The 25,541-nt window shown below is 41.8% G+C and overlaps 1 protein-coding gene across 2 annotated transcripts; it reads left to right on the forward strand.

Moving 5' to 3' along the window:
- The first annotated feature begins 4,526 nt into the window (after positions 1-4,526).
- On the forward strand, positions 4,527-25,256 carry Prps1 (phosphoribosyl pyrophosphate synthetase 1). Of its 2 annotated transcripts, none has more exons than XM_028895128.2 (7): positions 4,527-4,802; positions 14,174-14,357; positions 16,816-16,914; positions 18,216-18,340; positions 20,833-21,006; positions 22,390-22,549; positions 24,239-25,256. In XM_028895128.2, exons 1-7 carry the CDS (start codon positions 4,681-4,683, stop codon positions 24,329-24,331), a joined length of 957 nt encoding a protein of 318 aa, XP_028750961.1. In that variant the 5' UTR covers positions 4,527-4,680; the 3' UTR covers positions 24,332-25,256. The 2 variants fall into 2 exon arrangements, with proteins under 2 accessions (XP_028750961.1, XP_037054760.1); XM_037198865.1 differs by lacking the exon at positions 4,527-4,802 and adding an exon at positions 6,342-6,423.
- The last annotated feature ends 285 nt before the right edge of the window (positions 25,257-25,541 follow it).

Below are 25,541 nucleotides of genomic sequence, written 5' to 3' on the forward strand. Positions count from 1 at the left end.
TTTTTAAAAAAAAAAAAAAGAAATGCCAAGCACAGTAGTATACACCTTTAATTCCAAAACTTAAGAGACAGAGGCAGATGGATCTCTGTGAGTTCAAGGTCAGCCTAATCTAAATAGCAAGTTCCAGGCAGGCTGGATCTACATATAGTGAGACCCTATCTCAAAAGAACAACAACAGAAAGATTAAAAAAGAAATGACTGAACAGAGGGAGGGATTCAGACTCTCCTTAATATCTGCCTCTAAGAGGAAGGCAAAACCAGACAAAAACGCCCTTTTGGGGTGGGGGTGGGTAGAGATTTTTCAAAGAAGCCTGTTTACACAATCCTCTTAGTGGCTCTGTGCTTTGCACTTAGCTGGAAATATGCAATGTAGGCTAGAGGGGATCCCTCAGCATTTTCTAGAATGAGCTGTGTTGCCTCCCTCCTTTTCCCTCCAGGTCAGAGGTCAGATCTGCCCTCATCAGGACTCCAGTTCCTACTGTTAACACCTTCAAAATATCATCCAAACTCTTTCACTACCTAGTGTTATGAGTTACTGTCAGCCAGAGACACACAGATGCATGTATATTAAGGGATTTACGGTAAGCAATTGACATACACCTTTGTAAGGGCTGGCTAAACTGGTCTGAAATTCTTAGTCTATCAGGAAGGGCAACAGCTGAAGATGTAGTCCACCTGCTTGAGTCATCTTTTGATAAATTGTTTTGTTTGTTTGTTTTGCCTTTCTTTCCTTTAGTTTTTCAGGATTTTTCTATGTATCTCTAGCAGTCCTGGAACTCGATATATAGACCAGGCTGGCCTTGAACTCAGGGATATGCCTGCATCTGCCTCCTGAGTGCTGGGATTAAAGGCATATGCTGCTACTGCCCAGCTTTATATATTCTTTAAAATTTTTTCAGAGAGAGGTTCCTGCAATGTAGCTTTGGCTAGCCTCAAACTCACAATCTCTCTGCTTGGTGTCCTAAGTGCCAGCACTAAGGGCATGTATCTCTGATCCTGGCCTGAATTTTGTTTTTCCCCTCAAGGAAGCCTTAGTTCTGTTTCCAACAGCCTTTCAACTGATTGAATCGGGCCCACCCAGAATAACTAGGAAAACCTTTCTTAATGTCAAACCATCCTAGACATTAATCCTTCTTATAAATTACCTCCTTTATAACACCCATATCTGTGTTTTCTTATATTTTTATTTTAGGGACTAGAGAGAGATAGCTTAGATACAAAGTGTACTTTTGTTCCGTTCCCAGAGCCCACATTGGGCAGCCAACAACTGCCAGTAATTCTGGCTCTGGGGGATCCAATGTCTCCTCCTCCACAGGCGCTGCATTCACATGCCCACCCCCGCCACCCAGACACATAATTTGTGTGTATGACTGTGTTGAGGGGAGGGTCAGAGAACAACTTTTGGGAGTTCCACCCCGGGTTCTAGGATAAAATGCGGGTTATTGAGTTTTCATGGCAAACACTTTTAATTGCCGAGCCATCTCACTGGCCCTTTTTCTTTTGTGAGGCAAGGTCTTGTGTAACTCTAACTGCTCTCATCAAACTGGCTAGAAGCCAAAAGTGGCCTTGTGCCCATGATCCACCAGTCTTGGGGATTATAAGCAGGCCCCGCACCTAACTTATTTGCTTCTTCTCCTCTTTCTTCCCTTCCTCTTTTGCTCCTTCCCTCCCTCCTTCCCTTCCTTCTGACACAGGGTCCCACTACTATATATAGCCCAGGCTGGCCTGGGACTCATAATCCTCTTGCTGACAGAGGCAGGATTACAGATATGGGCCACCATGCTGTTTTGAGACGACATTGGATTTAGTAACAGGGCGCTCAGCATAGATGAGCGGTCACACGAGATTCTTGTTGCTCTTCTTGCCTGAGTTCTCAACCCCTGTTCCCCTACCCTCTTCCATTTCACACATTCATCCACCATGCCCACCCTTTGCTAAGCTGCTTCTTCTTCTTTTTGTTGTTGTTGTTGTTTTTCTTCTCACCATGTCAGCCTGGGTCTCATGGGACCCATTTCTTATAAAATCCTTTCTAGATTTTCAGTTTGATTTCATTTCTCTCCCTCCAAGTGCTGGGCTGGGGTTATGGGAGTGTACCACCACACCAGGCTATTAAGCTTCTTTTTGTATCTTGTGGCTACTAGGAGAAAAGGAATGCATATTGTTCATTCTTTATGGGCCATCCTCCAGAGGACCTGATATAAAGGCAGTCAGAACTCTTTTTTCTGAATTATATTAATTTACAGAACCCACCACAACTTACATATAACTCAGGCATACTTTCCAAATCATCCCCCTCTCTGTTTTTGTTGTTGTTGGGTTTTTTTTGTTTTTTTTTTTTGTTTTTTGTTTTTGTTTTTTTTAGACAGGGACTCTTTGTGTAGTTTTGGAGTCTGTCCTGGAACTCATTCTGTAGACCAGGCTGGCCTCGAACTCACAGAGATCTCCCTGCCTCTGCCTCCCGAGTGCTGGGATTAAAGGCATGTGCCACCACCACCCAGCCTCTCTCTCTCTTTTTAAAGATTTACTTTTATTATTTTTCAGTGTGTCATATGAATACAGATGCCCTTAGAGGGCAGAGGCATCACAAGCAGTTGTGAGCCACCTGAATGTGGGTGCTAAGAACTGAACTTGGGTCCTCTGCAAGAGCAGTACTTGTTCTTAATCTCTGAGCTATCATTTCAGCCCAAAAGGTAGTTTGATAAACTTGATGCTGAGCAATTTTAAGACCAATAATATGCACAGAGAAAGCAGGGGGCTCTCTATGTAGCCCAAGCTGTCCTGGAACTCACAGAGATCTGCCCAATTCACCACTGCTGATAATTCCACAGTGCTCAGCTCTCAAAGCCTCCTTTCTGGCCCAGTGGGGAGGGGCATACCTTTAATGCCAGCACTCTGGAGGCAAAGGCAGGTGGATCTCTGAGTTCAGGGGCCATTCTGGTCTACAGAGCAAGTTCCAGGACAGCCAGGGGTACACAGAGAAATCCTGTCTCAAAACAACAACAAAAACCTCATTTCTGCTAGGTGAGAAGATATGCACTTGTAATCCCAGCACTTGGAAATCTGACAAGAAAGAACTACCTCAAGTTCGAGGACAGCCTAAACAGCATAGCAATTACCAGGGTTACATGTCAAAAACCTGTCTCAAAACAAAAGAAAAATAGGTTGGGGATGTAGCTCAGTTTGTAAAAGTACTTGCTTAGCATGCATAAAGCCCTGGGTTTGATTCTCTAGCATAGCATTTCTTTCCTTCTTTTTCTTTCTTTCTCTCTCTCTCTCTCTCTCTCTCTCTCTCTCTCTCTCTCTCTCTCTCTCTCTCTCTCTCTTTCTGTTTTCGAGACAGGGTTTCTCTGTGTAGCTTTGGAGCCTATCCTGGAACTCGCTCTGTAGACCAGGCTGGCCTCGAACTCACAGAGCTCAGCCTGCCTCTGCCTCCTGAGTGCTGGGATTAAAGGCGTGCGCCACCACCTCCCAGCGGTGCTGACATTTTTGATAGTAAAATTGTGTGACTTTTTTCTTACATCTAATTCATGACTGGAATATTGTTAATGAAAATGGAGTTTAAAAATAAAGATTTGCATTGGTCCAGTTAGCATGTTATCATCATAAAAGTAATAAAAGAATGTAAAAGGTCACATTAGCAACACTATCTAGTCATTATGGCAAACAGACCTAAAAGCTTTGCTGATTCCTTCAAGGCTCTTCATGGATAATATTTTAATTTTTCTTCTTTCAAGCATTAGGTAATCAGAATTTTACCACCTACATATTTGGGAAAAGGCACACTCCTTCCCTGACTGAACATACTAGATCCCAGTGTTAGAAACAAAATGCAACTTTCTCCTGCATTGTTCCAGGATGACACACCTTCAGTCACTTCCCCTTGGGACTTGCCTTTCAGGTAAAAACTACACTTGGTAATTAGAGCCAGTAAACAAGCCCTGTGGATGGTATGCGCCTGCGTTAAGACTGTCTTTGTGATGTAAAAGTGCTTTAATTTAACCCCTTACTGACAACGAGATAAAAATCCGGATCAGAAACCTGCACACTCACGTGACTACCATCCTGTTAAGACAGATATACTTAAAGGAAAATACATACCAGGGGTGGATTTGGTTTCATGAACTGAAACAAAAGAAACAATAAGGATGATTTCCCGTTTGGGGGTTTAGATCTAGCCATGCGTCTGTAGAATCCCTCCACTCACATCTTCACACCCAGAGAATCTTCTCCACGCCTTCCAGCCAACGTTTTCATAACACGGTGCTACTAGGAGGCGGGGCTACTTCTTAGCCTCGCCCCCTTTGACACCCAGAGACTCTTCTCCACGCATTCCAGCCAACGTTTCATAACACGGTGCTACTAGGAGGCGGGGCTACTTCTTAGCCTCACCCCTTCGTGCCTTTTAGCCAATTGCCAAAGAGAGTAGTTGGGCGGCAACATTCCCGGAAGACTCCGCCCCCACCCCGACTCAGCCAATCCAGAAAGACTGGGTGGGGAACTTCCTTTGTGATCCCGCCCCTTTGGTGCTTGGTAATTTAGAGCCGCGCGCTGGGCGGGAATGTAAGATGGCGGAGTAGCAACGCGGTGCTGTTAGTGTTCAGGCTGCGGGCTGACTTCGAGACCAGTCTCCGCAGCTGCGGTGACCACTGAGAAAAGAGTGCGTTTGTGCAGTTGCCCAAGATGCCGAATATCAAAATCTTCAGCGGGAGCTCTCACCAGGACTTATCCCAGAAAATTGCTGACCGCCTGGGCCTGGAGCTAGGCAAGGTGGTGACTAAGAAATTCAGCAACCAGGAGACCTGGTAAGGACGAAATTGGCATCTCGAGTGCACCGCACCTGCCGGGTCGGCGGCATCTTGGGGGAATTGAGCGGCCGCGGTAATTCCCGGGTGCTGAGGGAGAGCAAGAAAGGGCAGCTAACGTTAGCTTGTCCTGCAGGCTGTTCCGTTATTTCACCTCGCTGGAGGGTCGCGTTTATCCTCGCCGCGCGCGTGGGTGGAGCCAAGATGGAGGGGGCAGGCAGAGATGCTACGTTTGAAGGTTGGGGATGGAGGACCTAATGTAGTGGGGTAATGGCCTCCCCGGAGCGCCTGGAGGGGTACCAACGCTTAGCTTCGGCTATGGGGACACGTGGCTTGTCGCTTCAGTGGGGAGCCACTAGGCTGGCTTCGGTTCGCTTTCGGCGCGTTGACTGGTATACATCAGAGAACCTATCGCGTTCTTAGCCCCCTCGTGGTCTTTCTCCTAGAGTCGAAAAGCTTTTTGATTCGAAATGGTAGCGTTCTGGTTTGGTCTTAAAGGAAGCATGTTCTGAGTGCGCGAAAATGTTACCTCTTCCCTTAGATTGGCAAGCGTCGGCTTTTCCTATCTTTGCAATCTGTCTGTCGAGGAATCGGAACCACCCTTAAGTTAAATCGAAGTGATGAGATAAAGTGGTGCTTTAGCTCAGCATCATTGATCTTCAGCATCTCAGCTTCAGTCATCCCGAAAGTCTTAGAGAAAGCCAAGTTGTGGAATTGGAATTTTTTTACCTTAACACCCCTCCCCCAAATAGCAGCCTCTTTTCAGTGTTACGTGCGTGGGGATTTAGGGAACGACTTACACGTGAATATTAATAATTGAGGACAAAATAACACAAGGGAAGAGCTAGCTCAAACAGTAAATTGAAATTTGACTTTTTTTTTTAATGCTTTGCCTTAAAACAACTCCTCGTCCAGCACTGGTGTGATGTCACACGTCTTTAATTACGCCCTCTAGGCAGAAGCAGGATAACGGGCCGCAAGCTTGAGGCAAGCCTGGTCCTCATAGCTAATTCTGGATTAGTCTGGACCACATAGTGAGGCCCTCTCTCAAATATTAATTAGTAACAAAATTCGCTCTCTAGCCCCAATTTCGTTGTCCACATGCACTATTGGACCATGTGAGAGGTTACTTACCTACTTCTTTCAGTGCCCCTTCCAACCGTATATGGAGTCTTCTAGATCTCATGCACTGTATTTCGTTTTCCCATAGTTGATAGAGCACAGGCCATAATCCTTTTTTCATTGGCTTATTTTAATTTTGTTTTTAGGGTGCTTTTTGAGGGGGAATCACCTACAGGTCTCTAACATGTAGTCGTCCTCTTGCCTCTCTTTCCCTTGCCTAGTACTGGGATTACAGACAGGACCCGTCACGCCTACACTCTTACAGTCATCTGTTAGGGGGCATTTCTAAACTAATGATCAGTTATTAAACTACATAAGATTTATTTTTTCTGACTTTTTTCTAAATGTTTTGTGTTTTTTCTTTAAAGTGATTTCCAAATATAACTGTATTTTTTTCGACCTAGCTAAAGTTCATCTGTGATGGATGGCTTTTTCCTGGATTCGTATGCTGTTAATTGTGATGCAAATGATCGTGCAAACACATAGCATCTGTAGCCAGGTAATACCTTAGTCAGAAGAGGAGTGCAAGCTGCTTGTTACCTCTGACCATTTCTGCTCCTGGGCCTCAGCTAAAAAAAAAGAAAGAGAGAGAGAGAGAGAGAGAGAGAGAGAGAGAGAGAGAGAGAGAGAGAGAGAGAGAGAGAAAAGCCCCAGACTTAGAATGATAGTTTGGCTAGAGGATAAAAATGTTTTTCATTTGGAGGTTTTCTTTGACCCATTTGGTTATTGAGTCTTTCCCCTGTTTTCAGGGGGGAAAAATAGGAAGACTGTTTTGTCCTTGGCATTAATCCTCTGCCCTCTGCATAATGCAGCACAGCAGAACAGGTTATATTTGGGGTGGTGGTCATGGTTGAAGAGAACAACATAGTCTAATATTGACAGATTTTGATTAAACCCAACTTGGATAATAAGACTTTTTAGGCTTTTATTTATTTATTTTATGTTTATGGGTGTTTTGCCTGCATATATGTATTGGCATGCATGCCTGGTGCCTGCTGAAGTCAGAAGATAGTGGTGGTTAGATCCCCTGGGACTGAATCACAGATGGTTGTGAGCCACCATGTGGGATCTGGGAATCCTCTGCTCCAGCAGCCTGTGCTCTTAAGCACTGAGCTGACTCTCCAGACCTGACTATAAGGTTTAGCTTTAAGTTTGGCTTTGAAAAATGGCTGAAATGTTGGTTATTAAGCAGAATTGTTTTTAAAAATGGTAGTGGCGGTTGAGTGATGAGTTGCTAAGTTTTATTTGTCGGGGTGGGGGACATGGAGCACACTTGGCTTAGAACTTGCTATGTAGACCATGATGGCCTTGGAACTCAGACTCTGCATCCTTGGTCCAATTAACAAGCCTGTGCCACCATGCCTGACCTCAGAACGTTTTTGTTTTGGGCTGTTTTGGTTTGTTTTTCTTTGTTTGTTTGTTTGTTTTGGTTTTTTTCCAAGACAAGGTTTCTCTGTAGCCCTGGCTGTCCTGGAACTCACTTTGTAGACCAGGCTGGTCTCAAACTCAAAAACTTCCTACCTCTGCCTCCTGAGTGCTGGGATTAAAGGTGTTCAACATCATACCAGGCTAGAATGTATTTTTTTTTTTTTGAGATAGGGTTTCTCTGTGTAGCTTTGCGCCTTTCCAGGGACTCACTTGGTAGCCCAGGCTGGCCTCGAACTCACAGAGATCCACCTGGCTCTGCCTCCCGAGTGCTGGGATTAAAGGTGTGCGCCACCACCGCCCGGCTAGAATGTATTTTTTTTAAGATTTTATTTTTTATTTGTGTGTAAGTTTGTATGTATGGGGTGGAGGGGGCATGTATCACATATGTTTGATTACTTGCAGATTCCAGACATGGGCACCAGCTCCCCTGGAACTGGAGTTATTATGAGTAGTTACCACCTGACCTGGGCACTGGGTCTTCTAGAAGAATATCAGGGACTCTTAACTTCTTTTTCTCTTTCTTTTTTTGAGACAGGGTCTCACTTTGTGGCTCTGACTGCCCTGAAACTATGTAGACCAGGCTGGCCTCCCACCTCAGGTCTCCTGCATCTACCTGTGCTGAGATTAAAGGTGTGTGCCACTGTACTCAGTTAAGGACTCTGAACTCTTCCCTGGAACACATAAATTTTAAATACTAACCTCTAATGATGCTATATTTTTCATATGCTTTTAAATGTTTAAGCTGGCAATAATTATTATTTGTCAATTTTTGCCCTTTTCCTTTTTGTTGGCATGTATTATACAAAATGATGGACTTTGGGTTTTGTTTTTTTGTTTTTTCTCAGAGCTGAGGATCGAACCCAGGGCCTTGCACTTGCTAGGCAAACACTCTGCCACTGTGCTAAATCCCCAAACCCAAGGACTTTGGGTTTTTGGCAAAGAAAATATTTTCTCTCCTGGAAAAAGTCTAGATAATGAGGTTTCATAATTAATAAGTCACCTGCTCTAAAGAAAGGATTTGAAGCCAGGCAGTAGTGACACACCCCTTTTTAGCACTCCAGAGGCTGAGGCAGAAGCCAGTCTAATCTGCAGAGGTAGTTCCAGGCCAGCCTGGGATACATACATACAAAGTGAAAACCCTGTTCCTTCCAGCTCCACCCCCCCCACACACACTTGATAAAGGATTCCAAGTATATTTTGTAGTTACAAAAGCAAGGAGTTTGTTATAATAGATATTATAATAAGTCTTATAGAACAAAGGACTATAATAATTTTTCCAAGAACTTGGCAAAAAATAATTGGTCAAGTTTAGATTTTATCTGTATCCCTTGGCTTCTGGCAGCTGAAGGGATAGAGGCATAAATAACATAATGTTTTTATTTTCATACAGCTCTCTAGAGACTTCCAGATACAAACTCCCAAAGATTTTATAAAGAATGTCATGTAAAATGTAATAATTTGTGGGTATTTTTTGTATTGGTTCACGTTTAAAGCTTTGTATAAGGTGATAAGAAGCTACCCTGGTCTAAATGCTTTGAAGAATCCTTTAAGCCTATCAGACTGTCTTAGGGTCAGTTGTGAAATTGTTTGTTCTCTAAGTCCTGATCAAACAGTCTGACAATAGTAAGTGAATGTGTGGAGCACATGGTAATCTGTGTACTTTACTGAAACTACAGCCATAGGTTGACCTCTGATACCACATATAGAGGGCAAAGCTGACCTTATTGGAAATCAGTGCACCCAGCTTCTTCTCTCCCCCAGGAGAATGGAGATGTGCCAGCGGAGTGCAGACAGGTTTAGCCGTTTTTTGAAGTTGCTCAATAATTGTTAATACTTGGTCTAGAATGCATGAGCCACGGAACAGAAGCACTTTATCAGGGAATCTTATCTCTCAAGGAAAGTGAGAGTAAAGACCACACCTTTGATCCCAGTACTCCAGAAACTAACTCAGGTTATCTTAGGGTTCAAGGTCAACCTGGTTGCTGTGTTTTGTTTTCAGTTTAGATTACAAAGTCTGTGTAATCTAAACTGACCTCAAACTTGCTATGTAGCCCAGGATGACCTTTAATGGATCCTCTTGCCTCAGCCCCTTAAATGCTGTCTTACCCACATTTGAAGCACTCACTAACCATAAACATGAGGCCAGTGATTCCTGTATTGTGTCATGCCTTTCTACGCCTTATTTGGAAAACATGCAAGTAGTTCTTGTAGAAAGGCCTCCTTGGACCTCTCTGACCTATGTGTGAACTTGTGTGTGTGTGTGTGGGGGGGGGTGTTCCTAGAGACCAGAAGTGTCTGATTTCCAGGTGACTGAATGTTAGGAACCAATTCAGGTTCTTGTTAAGAACCACTGGGCCGTCTCTCCAGCCCCTGTTTAACTTTTTGTGGTAGAACCCTCCAAATAAACACATGGCTTGAGTGGAGTCCCCAGAGGCCACTTAAAGCCGTGTGCACCCACAAGTGCCCCTCTGGGAAGATGGGAGGTAGAGACAGGAGAAACCCTGGAAGCTTGCAGGCTAGCTAGCCTCCTATACAGGGCAGTTGTCTCAAGGTGGAAGGTTGTCCTCTGACCTAACTAAACACATGTACTCACACACATACATCCTATATACCCACATAAAAAAAAAAACTAATTCCTAAATATTGAAGAACTTGTCGGTGTTCAGCTCTCTCTGTCATAAATGTGTGGTTTTTAAAAATAAAAAAAAATTGCATATTTATTGTTTGCAAGTGTGGGGATCAGAAGACAACTTTTGGAAGTTGATTTTCTCTTCACCATGTGGGTTCCGGGAATGGAACTCAAGTGGTCAGGCTTGGGGCAAGCATTTTTATCAGCTGAACTGCCTTGCTGGCAGCTAACAATTCTTTATTACATTTTATTTATTTCTTGAAGGGGCACAATGGAGTCGGTTCTTTTCTTGTACTGTCTGGTTCTGGGGATTGAACTCCGCCTGTTTGTCAGACTGTGGCAGATATCCCCACCTGCTGAGTCATCTCACTGGCCCATGGTTTTGTTGGGCGTTTTGTTGTTGCTTTCTGTTTGAAATAGGGTCTTTAGTTTGTAGCCTAGGCTGGTCTCTAACTCCTCTTGAAGCTTCCAGAATTTTTGGTTTACTAATATGTATCGTCCTACCCAGCTAAATGTATATTTCTAAGTATGTTTGATCTAGAATGCAAATAAGATCCATTGAGGTTGAGTAATTGATAGTTTTATGTTACCTTTTTTTCTGGTAAATTTTATCTTCCACATGAGTGCTTTGCTTGCATATATGCCTGTGGGCCACATGCTCTGCCCAGCGGTGCCTACAGAGGCCAGAAGAGGGCATTGAATCCCTAGAACTGGAGTTAGGAGTGGTTGTGAGCCACCATGTGGGAGCTGGGAATGGGGAACCTGGGTCCTCTAGAAGAGCAACAAGTGCTCTTAACCACTGAGATGATACACAAATTCTGGGTTGCTTTGTTTTGTTTTGGAGACAGAAGTTTAGGCTATCTTCAAATTCCTTATATAACCTGATGTTCCTGTCTCAACCTGGAACTAAAGGCTGCATCCTCACCTAGATGGGATCTAACAAAAGACTTCCTGAATACTGGGAAAGAGATCCCTCTGCCTCTGCCTCTGCCTCAATACTGGATTAAAGGCATGTTCCACCACTGCCTGGTGGGTAATGTATTTATAGGAAGAACATTCCAGATACTGGGAAGAAGTACAGAGGCTAGGAAGTAGAAAAGGATATATCTAAGGGATATTGAAAAAAAAAGACTGGTAGATTTCAGGCCAGGGAGGAAATAATTTTGAGGTGAACTCTTCTTTTTTTGAGACAAGGTATGTAGCCTTGGCTTTCATTACTTTTCATTAACTTCCTAAGGGATGTGTAAGTGTATACCATTAAGCCTGGCTCAAAGGTGGGCAGTTCTCAGGCTAACTACAGAAATTGGAACTCCCAAGTTCCCTCACAGCATTACATAGTTCCTCAGAAAACAGACAGTTAAAGTAGGTTCGTCTGACTGACCACAGTCATTTTTAACCTCCTGTTGCCTCCCGTTTCATTGAGAGATGCAGTAATGGTTTAGTGAGTACACACAGGTATAATGGTGCACAATTCTTTTCTCTACTATTTTTTTGTTTCGTTAGTTGTTTGGAGACAGGATCACTAGCCTGGAGCTCCCTGTCTGTCCTAAGTTGCTCTCAGTGTACTGTGTCCTGAGTATAGGTGCGTGCCATCAAAAGTGAATTTGAGCCATGGTGGTGCCTTTGGAGGTGCTGGCAGGAGAAGCAGAAGTTTGAGGTCATTCTCAGCTCTGAATTACTCAAGTCCTTCCTTGTCTCAAAAATGAAAATAAATTTGAATTTTGAGAGCAGAGAATATAGTTCAGTGGTAGATCACTTGCCTAGCATGTACAAAATAATGAGTTTTATTCCCAGTGTCACAAAAATGAATTTTGAATTAATTGTAGACTTATGGGCAGTTTTAAAAAAAATGAGAAAAATATGCCATTTTTTTTTTTTGTCTGTTTGCTTGTTTTTTTTTTTCGAGACAAGATTTCTCTGTGTAGTTTTGGTGCCTGTCCTGGATCTCGCTCTGTAGCCCAGGCTGGCCTCGAACTTACAGATATACCTGACTCTGCCTCCCAAGTGCTGGGATTAAAGACATGCACCACTGCCACCCGGCTGCAATGTATTTTTTACTCAGTGTTTTATAATTTTTTGACTATAGTTTTTTCTTTATGCAAACTGTAGTTTCTTGTAAAGAAACAATCAGCATATTTCCTGTATAATGTACCAATCAGCATATTGACACAGATAAACATCAAGATACACAAAACACCCCTATTAATTACCAAAAGGGTGTTTTCTGTTTGCTCTGTGACGACTACATCCACTTTTCTCCTCCTGTCTTTCAATGGTTTTCTTTTGGTATTGCCTTCATCTGGTTTTAGTATCTGAGTAATAATACTGGCTTCAATAAAGTTGAATTGGAACGTGTTTCCTTATCTGTTTCTGGAAAAGACTGTAAAATTAGCATTAATTCCCTTTAAAAATACTGATAGACTTCTCAGATTAAGCTGGGTGTTAGTTTGTTACTGAATTTTTATCATATTTCCCCTTCACCCAAGTCCTCTTAGTTTGTCCCTACCTCCCTACCTACAAAGCTGTTTTTGTTGGTGTCTTAGAGGTTTATCAATGGTATTCATTTTTCTCTCTATAAACTAGGTTTTGTTTTGTGGTTTTTTCTTCATTTTTCTCTTAAGTCTTCAAAATTTGTATTCATTTCAGACAGAGTGTCTTTCTTTTTATGTAATCACCCTGTCTTTAAGATCACCATCAGCCTTCCTCAGTTTCCTTAGCCCTGGACTTACAGGCGTATGCCACCAGCGCTAGCCCAGTTCTGTACTTTTGAATTAGAACGGTTGTCTTCGTTATTTGTGTGTCCACACATACACATGTGCGAAGGTCAGAGGAGAACTCTGTGAAGTGGGTGCCGCTTACTCGGCTCTTACATGGATGGGTTCCAGGGATGGAACCTGGGTCAGGAGAGTCACACACACATACTTCACCTCCTGAGCTGTCCCCCTCCCTCCCTCCCTTTTTATTTTTAGATTATGGTTTTATTGGTAGACAACCAAGGGTCAGCATAATTGTTTCACTATTTGGTAAAATATAGCTTACTTAATAGAGTCATTTACTTTTGGATTTTTGTTTGTTTGTTTGTTTGTTTTTTCGAGACAGGGTTTCTCTGTGTAGTTTTGGTGCCTGTCCTGGATCTCGCTCTGTAGACCAGGCTGGCCTTGAACTCACAGTGATCTGCCTGGCTCTGCCTCCCAAGTGCTGGGATTAAATACTTTTGGATTTTTAAAAAAATATTTCTATCTTTACAAAGGTTTTTATTTTGTGTGTATTTGAATGTTTGCCTGTGTGTGTGTGTGTGTGTGTGTGTGTGTACATATATGTATATATGCATACCACATGCATATAGTTCCTACAGAGGCCAGAGGAAGTCAGATGCCCTACTAGAGCTGGAGTAACAGCTGGTTGCAAGCCCCCTGGCATGGGTGCTAGGAACTGAACTCAGGTCCTCTACAAAAGTGTTCTTACCCGCTGAACCATCTCTTCAGCCTCTATGTGTATTTATTTTTTTATTTTGTATAATTGTGTGTTTGTGTGGAAATATGTACATATTAGTGCAGGTACCCATCCACAGAGGTCAAAGGTGTTAGATCCCCCAGAGTTGGAGTTACAGGTGGTTGTGAACCCTCTAAATTAAACAAGACTTTATACTTAGGTCAGAGTAGTTTGCACAGAATGACGTCAAAGCCTGCATCTGTTTCATTCACCATTACATATTCCTAATTGAGTGGACTATCACTATGGGAGGGAAGGTATTGTCTTCTCTATACAGCATTGGTGCAGAACAGAGGTGATTTCATTCCTTGGGGTATTCCTACTTTTCCTTATATGTGACTGCAATAGTCACCATTGCTAACAGATTTGATACTATGTCTGATGGCCACCAAGTGAAATTATAGTGCAGTTGCTTCTCTATAAGTACTTTAAAGTCAACCAATCTTTTTCATGTTGTGTCTCATTTATAAGCTTAGAATATTTTTGTATAGTGAACTAGAATGAACTGGGTAATAAGCTGTTTCTAGTATACCCACCCGTTTCTTTAGGTGTTCTCTCCAAAGTCTGAAGTGATCAATATCCACATGGAGCTATAACCCATGCATAACATATGAGTACTGATGCTGTGACTGTCTGGAGAATTACAGTGTGGTACTTAGGAGAATCTATTGTTTCTGTTCATTCTCTTTTTCTATTTTAGTGTGGAAATTGGAGAAAGTGTACGTGGAGAAGATGTCTACATTGTTCAGAGTGGGTGTGGTGAGATAAATGACAATCTAATGGAGCTTTTGATCATGATTAATGCTTGCAAGATTGCTTCAGCCAGCCGGGTGACTGCAGTCATCCCATGTTTCCCTTATGCCCGCCAGGATAAGAAAGATAAGGTAGGAATGAATTTTTTTTTTATAGTGTTGGTGAGCGGAACTAGAGCTTAATGCTCGGCTAGTGCTCTACCATGGAGTTATACCTTCAGCTCAGAATCTTTTTTTTTTGTTTGTTTGTTTTTTGTTTTTTGAGACAGGGTTTTTCTGTGTAGCTTTGCGCCTTTCCTGGAACTCACTTGGTAGTCCAGGCTGGCCTCAAACTCACAGAGATATGCCTGCCTCTGCCTCCCAAGTGCTGGGATTAAAGGCGTGTGCCACCGTCCGGCCAGAATCCTTTTTTTTTTTTATTAATAATAGTGCTAGACCATTTTGATATGTCTTTTTTTATTTATTTATTTTTTAAATTACACTCATGATATTAATCACATTTGTGGTATTCATAGATTACATTCGCAGTATTCATTCTATTATGTATATATTTAATTTTAAATGTTGAGTGTAATTTCTTTTTTTTTTTAAAGATTTATTTATTTATTATGTATACAGTGTTCTGTCTGCATGTGTGCCTGCAGGCCAGAAGAGGGTGCCAGATCTCATTACAGATGGCTGTGAGCCGCCATGTGGGTGCTGGGAATTGAACTCAGGACCTCTGGAAGAACAGCCAGTGTTCTTAACCTCTGAGCCATCTCTCCAGCCTGAATGTAATTTCTTGAAGGGGGTAAGAGGTCTTAATTACAGGCTTACAGCACAATGGGAGGACCCCGGAGGGCAGAAGTTCTCTACTGATGTTTTACAATCTTGCATCTAAGCTGTTAACGCCCATTATTCAGGATACACAGACAAGGAACTTCCCTTAAGCATTCAGGAGGGTGGAACCTGGCTGGTCTACAGAGTGAGTTCCAGGACAGCCAGAGCTGCACAGAGAACACCCCCCCCCAAAAAAAAAAGACTAATCACCAGTCCTTTGTAGCTGTGTGTGTGTGTGTGTGTGTGTGTGTGTGTGTGTGTGTGTGTGTGTTTTATTGGGTATCAAACCTGGGGCATCACACATGCTAAATAAGTGCTCTGTTACTTAACTATATACCAGCCCATTTTTTGCCTTTTATTTTTAGGCAGGATCTCACTAACTTTCCTAGACTGACCTTGAACTCATTGTGCTGCTCAGGCAGGTCTTTCTTGTAATCCTCCTGCCTTAGCTTTCAGAGTAACTGGGAATCCAAGCCCATGCCATTAGGTCTAGAAGAATACTTTTTAAAACTGTAGCTGTATTTATTATCTAGCCAGGTCATGTGGTACCTGCCTGTAGTTGGTCACAGATCTTCAGAGGAGACCGAGGCTAGAAAATCATTTGCACTCAGGATTTTGAGAGCAGTCTGAGCAACATAGCAGGAATGTCCCCACCTCAGAAAACATTAGCAAACCCTAGTAGAGCCTCTCATAGTACCGCAAGATCTTGATCCCAGTTGGGACCCCTTCGTAAACTTGAAGTTGACTATGTGAAGAATTGCTTTCCTGTATTTTATGTATCTGATTTATTAGAAGGTGAAGTATATACATAAAGCTTTTTAATTTAAGGATTTTGTAATTAACCCCAGTTTTTACAAATGATACCTAAGAGGAATTCTAGGTGCTTTTTATTGTGACCAAGTATAGAGTAAAAGCATAGACTTTGTAGAAGTAGTCACAAGTATGTTGAGGTTGCTATAAAGTTGACCTTCAGATGACTCTGATTAAACAATTTTCATTGTGATATGGATCTTTAAACTTTGACACATTAGGTGGCATTATGAGTGTGTATGCACTAAAATATTTCAATCAAAATAATTTTAAAGATAATGTGAGGACTGAGATTGATTTGACTGACCATAGTAAACACTTGAATACAGAGCCCAGTGTGGTGGTGCATGCCTTCGATCCCAGGAGGGAGAGTCAGGCACATCTCTGAGGCCAGCTTGGTCTGCCTAGAGAGTTCAAGGACAGCCAGAGCTACATAAAGAAACCCGGTAACGTGTGCCTTTAATCCCAGCCCTAGCGAGGCAAAAGTAGATGGATCTCTTGAGTTCAAGGCTAGCTTGATCTACAGAGCGAGTTCCAGAACAGCTAGAGCTATACAGAGAAACCCTGTCTGGAAAAACCGAGAGAGACAGAGGCAAAGAGAGAAAGAGAGAGAAGAAAACATCCAGGAATGGTGCATGCCTGTAATCCCAGCACTCAAAAGACTGAGGCAGCAGGGTCAAGACTTTTAAGCCAGTCTAAACTACAAAGCAAAATCGTCAAACAAAAATAATTTAAGAAAACAGAAGTTAGAAATAAAGTTTTCTTTACTAAAACTTGTATCTTCATTTGGAATAATATTGCACTGCTTACTGTTTATATTAGAGTACAATCACTCAAAGATCAGTGCCACGTGTCGTGAATTTCTTGGTGATATAATGTCTTAAAATTATAGGTACTTGGTAAATGAATTGCTTTCATCTTGACTTTTTTTTCTTTTTTTTCTTTCCTGCCTTCTATTCAGAGCCGGGCTCCCATCTCAGCTAAACTTGTTGCAAATATGCTATCTGTAGCAGGAGCAGATCATATTATCACCATGGATCTACATGCATCTCAAATTCAGGTACCAGTGGAAGGAAGCTAAATATTGAAAGGTGGGCAGAGAGCCAGGCATGGTGGTGCACATCTGCATTCTAGAGGCTGACAGCTGAAGCAAGAAGTTAGCAAGACAGTTTGTTATTATGCGAAGGACATAGGCTTTAGGATTAGAACTAATAATCAGTCTTAATTTTAGAGCTACAGACATTAAAGATTTTTCATAGAAACCCAGAACAAGAGAAATCAATCGCCACATTTATTTTATACTATCTAAAGCTTCCAGCTATGAATGGTGGTGCATACCTATAATCTTAGCACTTGGAAGGCCCAGGCAAGGAGATTGAATTCCAAGCTAGTCTGTGCTGTAGAGTAAACCCTCTTTTAAAAGTTAAACTCCCAGCTATTACCATTTGAGTCTTCTGGCAAAAGAGGTGCATAGGACAGAGGAGTGTACTCATCTTATCAAAAAGAAATAATTGAGAAGTACAACTAGTTTGTATAAACTAGAATTAAAACACATATCTCAGGCTGGAGAGATGGCCCAGCAGTTAAGAGCACTGGCTGCTCTTCCAGAGGACCCGGGTTCAGTTCCCAGTGCCCACATGGCAGCTCACAACTGTTAGCTCTAGTTCCAGGGGTTCTGACACTCTCCTACCAATGCACATAAAAAATAAAAAATAATACTCTAGCTGCTTCACCATTTGGCCAGCACAAATGCCAAGTGGTCTAAATGGTGTATATAAATTGAGTCTGAACATGTTGGCTTGGCTGTTCATAGCTCTTGGCTGAACTTGACTATTTACAAGGGCTCGTTTTTTGTTCCTATGGCGAGGTGTGGGTTGGCTAAGGCCTGGTATTGCTGATCTTGCCTGGAAAGGGGGCTATTTTTACAGTTACTGCCTTGCGCTTACCTTCCCATTATCTTATTGTTCCTTTTAAAATTTGTGTGTGCATGCATGTATATGTAAATGAATACATACATTCGAGTTGCATGTAGAGGTAAGAGAACAACTTGCAGGAGTTCTCTGACCAAGTAGATTCTCAAGGTCAAACTTGGGGGCTACTTTACCCTGCTGAGCCACCTCCCCAGCCTTTTTTATTACATGGATTGACTGGCTGATTGTTCATTGGGTATACATATGCTTAAGCTTAAAAACAACTTTCAGGAGTCAGTTCTCCTATGTAAGTCCCAGGGAGCCAACTCCTCAGGTCATCAGACTCGCCAGCAAATATCTTAGATGAGACATCTCTCTGAATCTACTTACTTTACTTCATAAATGAAGAGAAGAAAAATAAAACCAAACTTAACCCAGCTTCTTTCTCCAGGGCTTTTTTGATATCCCAGTGGACAATTTATATGCAGAGCCAGCTGTCTTAAAGTGGATAAAGGAGAATATATCTGAGTGGAGAAATTGTACTATTGTCTCACCTGACGCTGGTGGAGCCAAGAGGTATAGTTGTAATTACTGTTCTTAAAAAATAATGTACTGCTAAAATCTTTCATATAGTAATATCCCAAAGTGATGTTCTCCCGTCGAAGTGCCACTTTTCACAACTTGAGATTGGATGTGCCAGTGGCTAGAATATAGGTTGGATGTCATTTTCACTCTATACTGGCTTGAGTCATTTGGAAGGCAGGGTAGACAGGGCCCGAAGTAGTCACTGCATTATTGGCTTGACTGTTACATTAGTGACTCGGCACTGCAGTTAACAACAGTGCTGTAACTTTATCGGGAAGGGTAGGGGATTTCATTTGCAATGAATTTATTCTTTTTTGGTTTTTTTGAGACAGGGTTTCTCTGTGTAGCTTTGGAGCCTTTCCTGGAACTCGCTCTGTAGACCAGGTAGGCCTCAAACTCACAGAGATCCGCCTGCTTCTGCCTCCAGAGTGCTGCCTCCCAAGTGCTGGGATTAAAGGCGTGTGCCACCACCACCCATGAATTTATTCTTAAAGTTTTACATACCTCTTACAAAGCTGTTGGTTAGACCATTTGATCATTGGTAATCAAGAATGGGAAATAAAGTGGTTTTTAATTTAAAGCCAGGACCTTAAATTTCTTAATCAAACTTATTGCCAAGAATTAGCAGTTACATTAATTTATAGTTCAAATGGTGCAGGCCAAGAGCTTTGTTGGTTTTTTTTGTTTGTTTGGCTTGCTTACAAAAATATGACGTGTTCTTGTTCTGGAAATAGAATGCAGGGTTGGTTACAAGACTCAGTCAGATGAATAGGAAAAACTAATTTAGAACTTCCCAAAAGTAATACATATCATGAAGAATTCAAATCTTTCTCAACCATCTCTTTAATTTCAGTAACTTCAGTGGAATTGATAAGCTGAGAACTTGAATTGTTTATTCAGCCAGATGTATAGCTTGATGAATTCTATTTAATTGCTGTTTGTCCTCTGTGACATCTAGTGACAGTGTAAAAACATCCCTATATAGGCAGTTGTCACACTTTATCTTAACTTCTTAAGCATTATCTTCACATCTTTCTCAAGGACTTAGAAAATAATTAATTTGCAATAGTCACAAGCAGGTTTTTTTTTTTTAAAGTTTGGTATAAGAATACTTCTTTCTGCAAATGACTTATGTTTGTAATTCTTTTTCATTCTAATTAGTGATGGAGTATTTTCCACTGCTCACTTCTGTCTTGGCAGGGTTGGGGAGTAGGTAAGGATCCCAGTGTGATTGTAATTTGCACAGTAGCTCTCCACTCAAGGGTTTGTGGGTTACTTTTCCAACTCTTTTCTGCTTTGTTGGGGACTGAGTGTGTTGTTGAGCATGAACGATTTGCAACACTTGGTAACTGATCATGCATTTGCCTTGGATGTCTTCATTCCAAGTAAATTGGTTACCTCTGATGTTAGGTGTCGAAGCAGTAGTAATGGAGAGCACAAGGTATGGTTATGTTTCCTTTAGATCCAGGTAGAAGTGTTGCCAGAGTTGTGGTTCAAACCTTATATGGTCAGAGATTCTTGACCTCTTCAGCAAAAACTCTGGTCACAAGAGAATTAGGACAAATAGTGCTAAAGTTTAATTTAATCAATGTTACAATTAAAAACACTAAACCTGAAGCATGAGTCTTTTCTTCGTGATGAAGTTTGCATTGCACAGTGGTATGTGGGCACACATGTCATAGGGGTAGGGTAGCCTGTTGTCACCTCTAACCTGCCTTTTAATGTGGCTTGTATTATCTTTAATGAGAAAAAACAGTTCTCTTTGCATTTGATGATAATTTGGGCTGTAGTAGCATGCCCTGTTTGTCTGGTTAATTGGTTTAATTTTCTTTCTAGCACTTGTAGAAGGAATCCCAAGCTTGGTGATCAGGTACAGTTGATATTTCCCATTGGTGGTGGCTTCACCACCATTGTGGGAGAGATGAGTGTATGGACATGCATTGAAAGGGTGGGCGCTGCTCTACTCCTCCTAGCTTCAGATTCACGTGCCACTGCTTCTAGAATCACAAATCCTTCATGGTGGAAATCGGGACAATCTGTGTGCTCCCTGCACTAGCTAATAAGGTCTCTCTTTCCTTCTGCCTTCAATCTGTTAAACTAATGTGCCTTGCCATATACTGTTTCCCAGGATTGGTGAAGGGTATGTCTACCCCATCCCCAGAATGAATGGTATAAGTTTGAGTAATATATTCCCATACTGCCAGTGGTATTACAGAGGGCATTAATCCATAAAATCCAGTTTGTAATGTTTGTTTTTGAGATGTCGATGATAGTTGCTTTCTTCTAGCTGTGGGATCTGTTTTAGTTTCAAGGAGTATTCTCCCCCAGGAAGAAAATCCATTACTTTGTATAAGTGCGTAAGAGAGATGGAACCCAGGGCCTCATGCATGCTAGACAAAGCTGTCTACCACTGAACTGCACTCCCAGCCTTGGAAGCCACATACATGTCTTTAACTTAACTTTGAACCTCTCCTATTTTCCAGAGTTACCTCCATTGCAGACCGATTGAATGTGGATTTTGCCTTGATTCACAAGGAACGGAAGAAGGCCAATGAAGTGGATCGCATGGTGCTAGTCGGAGATGTGAAGGATCGGGTGGCTATCCTGGTGGATGACATGGCTGACACTTGTGGTACAATCTGTCATGCTGCTGACAAGTGAGTACAGGGTGGTGGGGCTAGTGAAGTAAAAAGCTAACTGCCGCTTTGCTGAGTGCTTTGAGAAACACAACTAAAGGGGTCAGTAGCTTTGGGATGTTTTGATCATGCTAGCTTTTAATACATCGAGATGAATGAGTATTCCTCGTTTCAGATTCTTAGTCTTTATAAAGAGACACTGCTTTATAGTAAGTATATCCTTAATAAATTGAAACTATCAAAAGTCAAGTGCATCACATACACTTTTACCTTCTAAAGTCCTTGCTTAGTAACACAATCTACTGTAGACTGGGTTGTTTCCCCTCGTGATTACATGGCTGATTGGGAGCTGCTGTGAGACAGTATTTGGATCACACATTGCTAGATCAAGGAAAGGTCCAAATTCTACATCTAGTTTCTACTGAATATATGGTATGTTTGCCATTATAAAGTCCAAAAATCATTAAGTTCAAGCATACTCAAAACAATTGACTTTTTGTTTTGATGAGTTAGAAATCCATAGATGGCCTTTACAAATATTTGTTCATTTTGCATATGTGCACATGCCATGGCAAGCATGTGGAAGTCAAACTTTGGGAATGGTTCTCTCCTTCTACCCTGTGGGTCCCAGGGATCAAATTTAGGTCAGCAGGCTGGGAAGTAAGCACAGTCAAATGTGAGTATTCCTGGTTAAGCTTATTTGCAGGGTCATAGATTTTCAGTCTTGTGGTACCTTATCTTTATCATGTAGTTTTCCAGGTCACATTCAAGGACATTTCTTTTTACCAGCCAGAAAGGAAAAAGAACACAGAGATTCCCCCTGGACATTTTGTAGGTTCTACCAAGATAAGGATTAGTGCAGATTATACTCTTTGATGTGGTCAGTACTGTGTCCTCCTAAAATTAATGTGTTGACTTCTAGCCCCCAGGTATGGTTTTGCAGATTAACCTTGGCATTTAGGCTTAAATAATGAGATCTTGAGAACAGAACCCTCATGTTAGAATTAGTGACCTTGGAGTTGGGGATTTAGCTCTGTAGTAGAGAGCGCTTGCCTAGCAAGTGCAAGGCCCTGGGTTCAGTCTTCAGCTCCAGAAAAAAAAAAGAATTAGTGACTTTATTAGAAGAAAATGCTTGCTACACTATCTTTACATGTGTACTAGAAAGTCATGTGACCACACAAAATGGTAGATACTATAAACCAAGACCAAAAAAAAAAGTTTCAAAATGAAATCTACCTTGTCTATACTTGATCTTGGCCATGACAGACTCTGGAACTGTGAAGCATGTTTGTGCTTAAGCTGTCCAATTTCTGATATTCTCTTAATGACAGACTAATACTCTTCCTTCTTCCTAATTCAGAGTCTGTAGTTGCATGTCAGATTAATGAGCTCTTTTTCCTCTAGACTTCTCTCAGCTGGAGCTACCAGAGTTTATGCTATCTTGACTCATGGAATCTTTTCTGGCCCAGCCATTTCTCGTATCAACAATGCATGTTTTGAAGCAGTAGTAGTCACCAATACCATACCCCAGGAGGATAAGATGAAACACTGCTCCAAAATACAGGTGAAATGGGATTAATCCAAAACAAACATTTCCTTCAGTGTTTTACAGGTAGTAACATGTTAGTCACATATGTGACTACTGAAGCATAAGTTCTTTGGGTTTATCTTTGTTGTTTTGTTCTGCAAATGGAACCCGGACTCTTGCTCTTGTAGGTAAGGACTCTACCACTGATTTTTTTTTCTTTTGGGGAGGGGGTTGGTTTTTTTCTAGACAGGGTTTCTCTGTGTTGTTTCGGTGCCTGTCCTGGATGTTTCAGTCTCTGTAGACCAGGCTGGCTCTGCCTCCCAAGTGCCCGGATTGCACCACCATCGCCACCGCCGCCACCACTGGCTACTGAATTTCTGAAGCCATCCTTTGTTCTTTTTCTTTGGCATTGAGAATGGGCCCAGGGCCCTACTTTCTTTGTACTTTTTTGGTTTTTAGAGACAGGGTTTCTCTGTGTAGCTTTGCACCTTTCCTGGAACTCACTCTGTAGCCCAGGCTGGCCTCGAACTCACAGAGATCTGCCCACCTGCCTCTGCCTCCCAAGTGCTGGGATTAAAGGTGTGTGCCACCACTGCCCGGCTCTTTGTACTTTTTAAAGTGCACTCTCATTAAGTTGCCCAGTCTTTTTTTTTTTTTTTTTTTTTTGAGACAAGATCCTACTATGTAACCCTGGCTGGCCTATAATTTTATATGTAGACCAGGCTGACCTTGAACTCAAAAATCTACCTGCCTATGCCTGAGTGCTGGAATTAAGGGTATGCCTGACCGCATCTAGCTTTGTGTACTTCTTAAGCTTTTTTACTAACATTTTTAAAATCGTTTGTTTGTGTGTGTGTGCTTGTGTGAATTTCAAAGGCTTAAAGATGACATTGAATCCCCTGGAACTACAGCTAAAGGTGGTTCTGAGCTTCCCTCTGAGTGCTGCGACTGAATTCAGGTCCTCTGCAAGAGCAATAAGCACTCTTGAATGCTGATCCATTCTCCAGCCTCTTTGTGAATATTTTTCACTTTGGTTTTTTAAAGTAGGGCATACTGCTGACTAGGGTAGCCTAAGACTCATTGCAATCCCCTTGCATTATAGGCATATTCATTTTTGTTAGTGTTTTCATTTTTTAGATGCTTGTTTTGTTTTTCAAGACAGCGTTTCTCTGTGAAGCTCTGGCTATCCTAGAACTTGCTCTGTAGACCAGACTGGCCTCAACTTACAGATAGATACCAGCTTGTTTCTCCCACCTGGGTGTGAGGGTTAAAGGCATGTACCACCACTGCCCTGGCTAATTTGTTTTATTTATTTATTTATTTGGGGGTGTGTGTGTTTGGTCCTCCTGCAGAGGACCAAAAGAGGGCATCAGGTTCCCTGAAGCTAGACTTACAGGTGGCTGTAAGCTACATGACATGTATTGAGAACTGAACTCTAGTCTTCTAGAACAACAGTGAGTGCTCTTAACTGCTGAGCCATCTCTTCAGCTGCTATACACACATACTTGTCCTGTATAGCATCAGGGTTTTGATGACCTTGTATTTGTCCTGTGTTACTAGCATCTTAGCTCTTTCTAAGTAATTATAGTTAGAAAAAAGAAGAAGAAGAAGAGCCGAGTGCTAGATCCTTAGTAAGGGTGCTTTCCAGGCTGCTTATTTAGGCTGCTGATGGACCAGTGAACTCTGTACCTGCATACTAACCTGGTGCATTTCTTGCCTTTCTAGGTGATTGATATCTCCATGATCCTTGCAGAAGCTATCAGGAGAACCCACAATGGAGAGTCTGTCTCCTACCTGTTCAGCCATGTTCCTTTGTAATAGAATAACTTCTGAAGCATTTTGAAAATAAAACCACCCCCGCCCCTCGTTTTTTCTTGGTATTTGGTGAGTTCAGCAGAAGGCCCAGCTTGCTCCAGTGTAGCTTTTACATCCCGCATTAGGTACATTAGAATTTAGCCTAAATTGGAAAAAGACAGACTGCGATTAACTGCTAGGATGTCCTATTTGCATTGCTTCATCCTGGCTTTCTTGTTATTTTGTGAGCCTTGCAGCTTTAACTAGAGCTCAGCTGCTGAACGATGTATAGACTGTTGAAAATATTCCACAAGGTCCTTAGGATGTGATTGACAAGTTGATACTCCATTGCATGTGAATGCTTTGGGGGTTTTATTCATTCAGAATAACTAGCAACCAAGTCAGCCCATATGTGGTACATTTTCAGAGGTTTGTGCTACACTACAGCAAGAACCCTGAGCATCCTTAAACATAGTTCCAGTAGTTGAGCACCCTGTTAGGCAGGGGCAGGTAGCTCAATGTAGTAATTAACTTTTTTGGGAGGAAGAAGCCTGATCCATTGCCATCTATTTAACTCGATAGCTTGAATTCTCTACACCTGTGTTTTCCATTTGGCTTTACTGTCAGCTGTCTTGACCTTTTCCTGGCCAAATATCTTGGACTGAGTGATCATTGTACCATTATCTTCTGTGAGACAGATTTGCTTCTTGCTATGTATGTAAGCACTAACAGTCACATTAGATAACCTGCTGTAGCGCAATCTTCCTTAGCCTATTGCCACTGTGGTGGTAGGTTTTAGGTGGTGTCATAGTGCCTTTTGATTAATTTAAGTATTTAATTTTCATCTTCCTTGGATCCATTTGGTCTCTCAGTTGAACAGATTTCTGCTAAACAATTTGGTGTTATAGTCTCTTGTAGAAAAAACTTAATAAAATGTTAATGTATGCAATTATGGGTCTCTGTCATATCTACTGATTTCTCTGCTGAAAGTTTGTCTTGGGTGTCCCACTGTCCAATGTATTTATTTTTTATCTAAATCATTTAGCCACCTTTTAAAGAAAAAGCAAAGCAGCAATAGAAAGACTTTAAGGTATTTGAAGTTTACTGAGAATTAGAAGCATTATAGGATGTATAATGCTTTCTGGGTTTCTGCCACTTATTCCTGGGAATCCAAATTCCTGTTCCTTTTGAATCAGTTTTGCCTAATGTGATGATTCTCCTCCCACACCAGTGT

This window comes from Peromyscus leucopus, chromosome X, assembly GCF_004664715.2.
Source record: "Peromyscus leucopus breed LL Stock chromosome X, UCI_PerLeu_2.1, whole genome shotgun sequence".
NCBI classification, from domain to species: Eukaryota; Metazoa; Chordata; class Mammalia; order Rodentia; family Cricetidae; genus Peromyscus; species Peromyscus leucopus.